Below are 11,056 nucleotides of genomic sequence, written 5' to 3' on the forward strand. Positions count from 1 at the left end.
TCTGCACACGGCTTTTGGACCTAGTTATCGGTCCTAGTTGCAACAGCTGTGCTCCGGTGATGACTTTTCTTCCGTTGGTTGTTCCTATCCTGCAAGGCTCATTCACGTGGTTGCCTTCATCTAGTTCATTTGCTCGCGGCTTGGGAGCAACTGGGGCATTCCCCCCTCCTTCTCCTATCTTCGATCTTATCCCCTGTTCCCCTTGTCTCTGTGGTCTTACGTCCTTATTCCTTTCATTAGTCAGATCTGCCTGGTTCGGGGTACCCACTCTCTCATTCGGGCCTCCACTCGCTATGGTTATCTCACTGTTGTTCCTACAATATATGAGAGAGAGAAAGAGAGAGAGAGAGAGAGAGAGAGAGAGAGAGAGAGAGAGAGAGAGAGAGAGAGAGAGAGAGAGAGAGAGATCTGTAGAGATCTCTACCAATTATTCATTTGATCTTTTTTTGTTATATGTAAAGATTTTTAAAAAGCGTGAAGCAAGAGGGTTGATTTATAGGGATTCTGTTTTCGGCTGATTTAGGAACCTGAGCATAAATCAAATCAAACATTGTTCATCTTTGTTTATTAAACTAATTCAAGTAACAAGCTTGTCTTGTATAATTGCCATTTTATTTTTTCTTTTAATACTTTTGTTAGAATTGTTCTGTTTACCAAAGCAAATGTGAAATGTTCATTCAGAAATCTGTGGCAAAACTAAATCTATTCTGGGCAGCCTATCTTGATATGATCTCTGATAACCCAAGCATGAGTTTATAGAAACTTAGAGAAGCAGTTGCTGTTGGAATATCCTGGCCAGATTTTTTCCATGGAGACAAGAAGAATCAGGAATGACTCTGATCATTGCCACTAATGCCTTGGTTATATCTTGATTGGACAATTGCACTTAGATAGGTTAGAAGGACTATGCATTAGAACACTTTATCTATGGGACTACCTTCTATTATCAGGTAATTCCCATGTCAAGATGTCCTCCCTGGAGGCCAGGAAAAAGAAGCCAGGGAGGACGTCTTGACAGCCCATCCATTATAATTCAGAATAACTCAAAAGGACACTTTTTGAATTCCTTGATCAGGGATCACAACTTCATACCTTTTCTGTTACTTCTCCTCTCTTTTGGAAAAGTTTTTCACTTGAGGTCTAACAAAAACAATTTTCTTATATCAATATTATCTTTTTTTTAGCTGCAACATGGTCATCTTTGTATTTTATAAGTCACTTATGAAAGAATGAAACCTTTCTGTCAATCTGCCTTAACCAAAGCACTTACTTGTGAATTAGCTCTGCTACTCATACAGATATCTTCTTGTAGTTCTTGATTTTCTTTAACTGGTTCATACAAACTGTCCATAGAACCCTCCTGAAAAGTAAATAAATCATGTGTGTCATACTTGTATCTATTTTTGTTTCGAATTTATTCATTGATTGATCATATCATCTAATTTTCAGTTCACAAGAATAGGATACAAAATAATTATAATATTATAAATTATTTGTAAAATTTCCAAGACAAGAACTATGGTACCAAATTATTTAAAGATCTTGAGGTGCTATTGATTGATTGATAAAATTAATATGGCTATCCAAAACAAACATTGCAGCAAATAAGAAAAACAATCAACAAATACATCATAAGGAAAACAATAAAATATATTAAAACCAACTAAAAACAATACAATGGCAGCCATACTAAAATATATTTCAACTTATCCAGTTGATACTCAAATTAACCTCACCCAAGGTCATGGAGAAAGAGCCAAGTCTTAAATGCCTTTGTGAAGACCTATCAAAATCCCTTATATTTAATAGTAAGTCTGTTCAATAATATTAAAATATTTTACTTATGTATTCATGGAGTGCTGTCACTTCCCCAAACTCATCATAATACTAGGAAACGATACAGGTAAAATCAGTCAGATCAAAATGGAACTGAGTTGTGGAACAGAAAATTTTAAAAAGCAGCAAAGCAGCCTTGTAATGGATTCCAGTTAAAAAGGGAGAAGCCAACATGCAACAGACTGTTTGGAAAATAAAAAAAAGTTCAGGGAAAAAATACAAGGAGTACAAATACAAATTATTATTATTATTATTATTATTATTATTATTATTATTATTATTATTATTATTATTATTATTATTATTATTATTATTTATTGAATTTATATCCCGCCCTTCTCCTTGCGGACTCAGGGCGGCTGACAATCAATTTAAAAATACACCAAAAACAATTACAAAATTTAAAATTAGTTAAAAAGAAATATTTAAATGTTGTCTAATTAAAATATGATTAAAACCCCTCTAAAAATTACCCTAGGCCAGTCCCACTTGTTGGAATAGCCATGTCTTAAGGGCGCGGCGGAAGGAAGGGAGATCAGGGATCACCCTGATCTCTGGGGGCAGCTCATTCCAGAGGGTGGGAGCTCCCACAGAGAAGGCCCTCCCCCTTGGGGTCGCCAGCCGGCACTGTCTGGCCGACGGCACCCTGAGGAGACCCACCCTGTGGGAGCGTACAGGCCGATGGGAGGTAATCTGTGGCATAGTCATGATTGTCAGAGAAGGAATAAAAGATTGTGAAAAAGGCTCATGCCAAGAACATTTGAAAAAAATATATAATGTATGGCTGTTTGTATGATCAAATTAGAAATCTTCAATCCAATATGGAAGATTATAGTTCATAATTGTGAACAAGAACGTAAGTATAATTGTTATAAGGAAAGCTGGTGGGATGGGAAAAAGTCAGTGAATACAATCATGGGAAGGGAGAATTGGGAGGATGTTATTTTTTATGCCAAGGAGCTTATAAAACCTCATATATTACAAAACATTGTGATACCAAGATCTGCATGACAATAACTGGTCAGAAATGTAAATCTATAGATATGTTGATGACCATCTGAATGAAATATTGGGATTAGTGTCAAGAGGTTGAAATAAATCATGGAGCCATGCAAATGAAAACCCTTTGTAACAATTGGAGACTTTAATTGCCATAATAGTGGTCTAGTATATTCATGTTCTGGCCATAACAAAAAAGTTTGTTTATTTTTTAATTTATATGTGGAATATAAAAAGGTTGGTTGTTATAAATTGATTAGAATATAAATTAGTTGGTTTTGGAACAAACCAGAAAGGATATATTAGACATAATCCTAAGCAGTGACTAAGATCTTGTGCAAAACATAAACATCGTGGAGCCAACAAGAAACTATTATCATAATACTATTAGTATTATGTAGTATAATATAAATTATTATCATAATACTATCCAGCTGGCTCAGGAATTCTGGGAATTGAAGTCCACGAGTCATAAAAGAGCCAAGGTTGACTACCCCTGATTTAAATGATCACTATTATGAAACTGCTGAAATATATTTCACACTAAGAAGTGTTTATGCTGATTTAACTACATCCAAGTAATCCAATCATATTAATGACGCTTCACTATTTTACATCGAAGAAGCATATTAACCAGGAGGGACCAGGAGTCATGCCTTCTCTGCCATAGCCTCTCTCCCCTCTGGAACATTCTCCCTCCAGAAATAAGGATAGCCTTTTGGAAGATCTTGAAGATCTAACTATGGGCTCAAACCTGGGATCCTGAATATATGAAAAGCCCAGTTTACTGATTATGTTGATACCAATAAATTATAGTATCACTTGGCTGCTAATTGTATCTATTTTTTTATTTTTTATGTATTGTATTACCCAAAGTCATTGGTTTAAGATAGGTGGCTACATAAATTGAATAAATACTATCTATCATTTATCCAAGATGGAAGATATTTCATTTTCTAGCTTTGTAAGAAACTCATTTTCTTGGTTCATGTTGCTTTCCTCTTGGTATATGTAAGGGTCTTTGGAATAGTTTGGTACTTATGCTACGTTGAAAGAAACCTTGACTTGAAAAAGTGAAAACTATTCTGAATAAGACTGAGCCTTCATTTGATACATTACGGGGACTAGATAGCAATTTGATTATCAGTCACCTGTTTCTTAAAACTCCTACATAACCAGAGTCAGTAAGCAAGACTAACAGCTTAAAATCAGATGTTCATTGTTTTATACAATTTTCATATGATACCATTTTAAAAACAAAATTATGAGTCACTACTGAAAGATGATGTTTTATAAGACAGCTTGCAAAAATGACAAATGCATTCCAAATTAAGCCTGCTGTACTGTATAATTGCCAGTGAATCAGCACATGGTCCTAGAAATATGCAGCAAGTATTTCTGATGATAAAATGTCAGTCTTGGATTACCAGAGCAAGTGGAATTAATTTGCAAATATTAACTTGCAGTTGGATATGCTCTACAATAGATAATGACTGAGGATAAAATATAATCCAAGTTGGGACAACAATGTCCTATTAAACATACAGTATTTAAAAATTGTTAGTTAATTTATCTGAGCTAAATTCTAAATTATACCAAATGTCCCTATTTCATGAAATACAACAAATATTTTAATAAATATTATGAAGTTATATCAGAGGGAAAATGCAATAGATAAAGCCAGAAGAATTTTGCTTATATATCTTCTGGTTGATGTAAAATGTATCAATATTTGTAGGGGATTATCCCTCATATTGCAATTATATTTAATTTTTCTGTACTAAAATTAAAGTATATTCTGTACTTGTACAGTACTTCTAGCATTTTTTGTAATATTATTTTATGGAAAATATCTTTTATTGGTTTGTTTCATGCATTCATAATTATAATTTATTGTTTAGATACTATTTTATTGTGTAAAAGAATTTGATATCTTAACACTTTATTATAAATCAATACATGGAAATAGAATATTTTCATGTACTGAACAAAATCAAAATATCATCACTGTTCTGTATTTATCTATAATAAATAAATAAATAATACAAGATATAAATATGATTTATCATAGAGAAATAAGAAAAATGTTTTAAAAATAGGTATTGCTACCAAAATACAGATCTGATCTGATCTTTAAGGCATATAAAAGACCACATGTAGGTGGAACTGCTTTTTATACACATAATATCATTTTACAGAAGTACTCGCAGTATAAATACCTAATCAACATTTTAAAAGTTTATGACACTGAGATTGAACTTTAGAAATGTTCTCTATCAAGCATGATAAAACTGTGTATTTCAATTTTTTTCTAACACATTTTATAAGGAATGAAATTACATCTTTAATTCATGCTACAGAATAAATTAGTTTACATATTTATGAGCAAAAAATATTTCTACCAAATATCTACTAATATTTCTATCAAATTTTGAAAATTACTTTCAAAATTACCTCACAAAATATCTGCAAACCATATCATTGATTTATTTTTAAACAAGCCTTTTTCTTTGCTGCTTTGAAATCTTATTTTATTACACACGTTACACATTGTCTTTCTAACACCTTTAATATCTCTCATCTGACGCAATCTTATGTTTTTAAACTCAGTACTGGAATCAGGAAAAAAAAGAAAGACTTACCAGTGAAAAGCAGAAAAAATTCATTTTGGAACAAGGACAAAGGTATTCAGCATTTAGAAATGTTATACTGTTTAAAAGAATCCTTGCCACATAATGTTGCTTCTTCTTGTCCCTCCCAGCTGTTAAACATTTCTCTCTAGAGATTAGAGCAGGATAAAATCCTTGCAATAATCCACTGGATTTCCAGACCATTATCAAATGAGATACAGGCTTGCCTGGCTGAACTCAAGCAGTTCCCTAAATTAATTGACAGTGTTTATAAACAAATCTAGACATGAAATAAAGGAAAAAAATGATGCTGAAGCTTGAATTTTCATTGACTTAAAATGGATTTTATGTTTCAAAGATAGTGAATGACTTCATTTATATTTCTACAATTCCATTATCAAATATGCCTTTATTAAAACTCTTCAAAAGAGTTGGAATAACTTCCACCATTCCTAGGCAACTTGACTAATGATGGCTGGAAACCTCTAGATTGGAACTGCAATACAGGTTAATATCACCTGGTTAAACTTCAGAAAGTAAGGTATATAATGGCTTATCTAGTTGCATACTCCTATGGATAAATTTGTGCCTTTTGAATTTAAACTATCATGTACTTTTCAGAAAAAAAGCATGGAAATAAAAAGTGAATGTAAATATTGCTGAGAGTAGAATGTGCTATTTGTTCAGATTCAAGTAGAACAAGTATTTTATATCATAAATTGTAGGGAGTCTCTCTTTGCTCAGTGCTTCTGATGATAAAATTGTTATTAAGCTGCCTTACCATGGTTAGGCATGGTTAGACTGCTTATGATTAGATCGCTTTTTCATAGTGACCAAAGATTCAAGAATCAAATTGAATAGCAAAAGAGAACGTACACAGCCCTGCCATGTACCATTAATCTAGGATAGGATGTAAACAAGGTAAAATCATAAGTCTATTTAAAAAATGAGTTTGCAATAATAAAATAGGTACTAATGCATATTACTAACAGATACTAATTTTATATTTAGTAACAGGTTTTGAAGACATGACAATTTTGCTAGTGAAAAACCTGATATTTTCTGCCTACAATGATCTTCCAAGAACTAAAACTGTTCATAGTATCTCTTTCATTTATGCACATCAATTTCTATAAACATTTGAGCTGTTAATGACAATAAAAGGTCAAAGGGTTTGGAGTACTCTGTTCCAGATTAGAAGCATGCAACTACTGGACTAGAATTGCATGCTACTTTATAATCTGTAATAGGCTCATGAAAGGCTAGGCTACTATTGAGATAGTATATTCCACCAAAGTTCTGAATGGAACAGTATTTGAAAAAAACCCAGAAATGTACATTCTATTGTCTTTCTACAGAAAGCTGATATTTCAACCTCCAAAATTTGCTGCTTATGGAAATTGCCTCATTTGCCATAGAGATTTAACCTTGATCATACAATCAATTAAACCCTGACCTTGCTGAGCTTTTTTAAGGCCATGAAGATCTGGTTGTGTGCCCAAGACTGGGACCCTGAGTGTGTAATTTCTATATTGGCTATATTGACATCTATGGAAACAGTTTTACTCAGAGAAACATACACATTTATTTTGGATTGTTTTAATTGTGTTTTTATGATGTATGCCTCTCTAATTTGCTAGTTGACATGGGCACCTGTAGAAAATAAATGGATAGACAGACAGACAGACAGACAGACAGACAGATTCCACTTAGGAAGGAATGCAATGCATGTGAATGACATAATGAAGTCCCTGCTTTTTGTCTTATTTATTAAAGCTCTTATAGCAGGACATCTTCAGAATACCCTCACAAATTGTCATAATGGAAAAATTAATCTCTCATATAACATTCATTTCTAATTAAGGATTTGTACTTTACACGTAAAATTTAATTTCCTGTAAAAGGGAATGATCACCTCACTCACTCTCAGCAATAGGCTGTTTGTTCACCCAATTTATAGGCAAATGCAGTGTTGCGCTGAAGTGTGACTGTCCAAAATGAACATGTACATTCACACATTCATACAGAATAGGAAGCAAAAGGCTTTTAGACCGTGGTCTTATTTTCTTCTTGTTTATCTCCAAATAGCATAGTAAGCCAACCCATATTTCAAGGTTCTGTAGCATTTGCAAATAAAACTAGAAAAAGGAATATTTTTCTAACATTAATATATACTATATATTATATAGTATAATATATATAATCCACAGTGTATATTTTATATATCACATGTAGTAGGTGCATGATGGTCCATTTCAATTTAGGTCCATTACTTTAGATGAGAGGCTTAACCATTTCCTCATACCAAGGAAATGTGCTATTAAGATGTTCTGATTGGATTTGGTATTTTTGCTCACCTATTAAGTTCTTCTCAAGGATCTGAGATAGGCAGATGTTGATGTTTGATTATTATAGAGGTATCGTCACAGAATGTAAACTGTTCCAGGTAAAGCTGCCTTGTGCAATTGACTGATGGTGAATTTGTCAGTGCTAATGGTGTTCAAATGGTGTTCCAGTTGTTTTGGAATTGCATCCAAGGGGCCTAAAACTATTATTAATATAATGTGGAATGGCAGCTATACAACCATTTTATTTATCCCAAAGATACTTTTTCACAAGGCAACGGGACTTTCTTGTTTTTCTTGGAAGACATTTCACTTCTCATCCAAGAAGCTTCTTTAGGTCTGAGCTGAATTGCTGAAGAACCTTCTTGGATGAGAAGCGAAATGTCTTCAAAGAAAAAAAAGAAAGTCCAGTTGCCTCATGAAAAAGCATCTTTGGAACAACTATGACCTGGACGACTGAGAATCTCCATTTAATTTAGTTTTCAGTACTAAACCAGAGGACTTAGAAAATATTTGAGATACATATAAAACAATATTATAGGTTTTCATATCAGCAAAAAGTAGGCATGCATTCATTGCATCTGGGGATAGACTAAAGACTGTTTTAAAAAATCTGAAATGTGTTTTCTATTGAGGTAGCTCTATTACGAGTTAGGATTTTAACCTGTAATTTTATTGTGCAATACTGGGTGAAAATTGTTAACTTCTGTTTGGGGTTTATTTATATATGACCTGACAAAATTGATGTCTACAATGAATTGTGGGTATAGCAGCCATTATCCTCCAGGAGCTTCTTCAAAACAAAATGTCTAATCTTAATAATGCAAATTTTCTGGTGGAATGCTGTTATTCTGATCATTTACAGAAAGATTGTCACACCTTAACAAAACATTCTCAAGGAGATAGGCATCCTCACTAAATGGAACCAATTTCTCTTCTTAATGTTTTCTTAATCACTTAGTTCAGTTGTTTCTGTGGCATATTTGGGCTGCCAGACTTCAGATCACTGACCTGAATTTGCAAAGACAGCTGAGAGACATTTGCTTCCTTCAGGTTTTCAAATTTTCAACTACTTCTACTGGCACATGTTTTTTAGTATGCCATCTGTGAAATAAAACTATTGTCACTGATGCACATATACAAATAACTGAACCTAGGTAATAAGTACCTATATTTTTAATGCAGCACTAGGCCAAATAAGGAACTCTGAGAAAGATTTTAAAAATAGAAATTTGAAACAAGTATGGAAATATATAATCCGATGTGGAAGGAAGCTTTACCACTTTTCTGTGTATCTAATTAGGTTAAAGATTTAAAGTGTGTGTGTGTGTGTGTGTGTGTGTGTGTAATAAGGGTTGAAAACAAAATTTCAAATGTTCACCAGTACCATTCCTCATGTATTATGGAAGTTGGTTGTCTACATAAAATGATAACAGGAGAACAATTTTTGTGGACAGCAACTTACTGCTATCATGGAATCATGGACTTGGAAAGAGACAATTTAGTCCACTGATTCCAGCTGACTATTTTGTGCAGGGTATACATATTACAGCATTCTAGATAGATGGTTGACATGGTTCACTTGGCCACCATCATTACTGGAGATAAGTGGTTACATTGTTGAATATAGTTCTTATGTTGGGAATTTTTTCTAACATTCCCATTAAATTTGCTTTCCTAAAAGATAAATGTCTGAATAAATCTTATCCCTTTCATGTGATGTTTGATGAATGCAGTGGTGGGATTCAAATATGTGAACAACCAGTTCTCTGTGTGGATGCCACTTCCAGAAATCTATTCTGGGCTTGGGCAACAAAAAATTAACTACCAGTTCTGCCAAAGTGGTGCGAACTGGCTGAATCTCACCACTGGATGAACGCTATTAAAATCCTCCACAATCTTTTCCAAATCTTAAAGTACTGAGTGCCTTCAATCTTTGTAGGACCTACTTGAATGGTCTGTCCTTTTTTAATCAATTGCATTGTTTTTTAATCTTTCTTAACACTTGGTGTTCAGAATTAGATGGAGCACCTGTTACTTGGAGGGCCTGCCCGGTGGTTGCAGTAGGCTGCGGAGCTCCAGAGTGTACTGGCCAAGGGGCTGGCAGACTGCAACTACTGCTAGACGCCATCAGCCCCCGCACACTCGCTGCCTCACTGCCAGGGGGCACCCAGCCAGGCTTTGGTGGGCTGGGGCCAGGGTTTCAGGGGCTGGTCCCTCACCATCTCTGGGGCAGCCCCATGGGCCAAATCTGGGCCCATCATGGGCCAAATCCAGCCTGCAGGCTTTGTGTTTGACATATCTGTATTAAAGCATATAATATAAATTACTTACTTAGATACGATACAGAGCAAAAAAACCAAAAACTATATAACAAAATGCAAAATTTCAATGAAAGAGTTACAATACAACAATGGAAAGAATTATGGACTAAGTTTATAAAATTCACATCAAGTTAAAACTTAAGGGCATGTTAATACAAAATGTTTATAAATGCTATATAGCTCTATAATCATATCCAATATAAACTAATCATACATTAGTAAATGTTAGTAATGCCATAAAAGAACATTTTATCACATATGAGCATGTAAAAGAACTCAAACATACTGAGGAAACATACATAGCTTAATGCAGAAAATCTCAGAACTTAAATTTGAAATAAAATTACATATAATATCAGAATAAGTTAACAATCCAAGAAAACAGCAGGCAGCTGAAATACATTAGATCAAAGAATTTAAATCAAAGGTGCTCATATCTCTTTTTATTTAACATAAGCTTTCAAACCCAAGTTAATTGGAATAATATGGCATTATCACCCTGAATTCCCAGGAAACTGCCAGTACATTCTTGTTTATTAAATCAAGAAGTGATTCCAAACAACTCAGTTAAAATACACCAAGGGGAAAACAACTAGATCAAGTGGATAGGGATGTCCACCAATAGTTTAAAATTAATTTAAAAATTAGATAGCAAAATACCTATATATTAGATTAGTGCTGCAACTTCTGAAGGGGACATAGCAAATTAAGCAGGTGTCCAAAAGAGTGGGGACAATCACTATGGCAAAAAACAAAGAACCTGGGAGTAGACCAGTTCTTCAGAAGCTCTCCAGATAAGGAAATGGTAGCTCAAATGAGTCAATTTTCTTCTTGTTTTGCTTTTTTAAGGTTCAACTTTCATAAACATAAGTAGCTATAGGGAGCACAATAGAGCTACATTTGGTTGCCAGGCTGATGTCCT

General features: G+C 33.9%; 1 protein-coding gene across 1 annotated transcript in view; it reads right to left on the reverse strand.

The window, feature by feature from the left end:
* The window catches only part of SAMSN1 (SAM domain, SH3 domain and nuclear localization signals 1), a 66,339-nt gene extending 64,988 nt beyond the window's left edge, over nucleotides 1-1,351 (reverse strand). Inside the window, exon 1 of the mRNA XM_015813801.2 lies at nucleotides 1,271-1,351. Within this exon, the coding sequence (XP_015669287.2) occupies nucleotides 1,271-1,351 (81 nt within the window). The remainder of the gene's footprint in view (nucleotides 1-1,270) is intronic.
* Between the last annotated feature and the right edge of the window lie 9,705 nt (nucleotides 1,352-11,056).

The sequence above is a fragment of the Protobothrops mucrosquamatus genome, unplaced genomic scaffold, assembly GCF_001527695.2.
Source record: "Protobothrops mucrosquamatus isolate PMUCROS unplaced genomic scaffold, P.Mucros_1.0 scaffold196, whole genome shotgun sequence".
Taxonomy (NCBI): Eukaryota; Metazoa; Chordata; class Lepidosauria; order Squamata; family Viperidae; genus Protobothrops; species Protobothrops mucrosquamatus.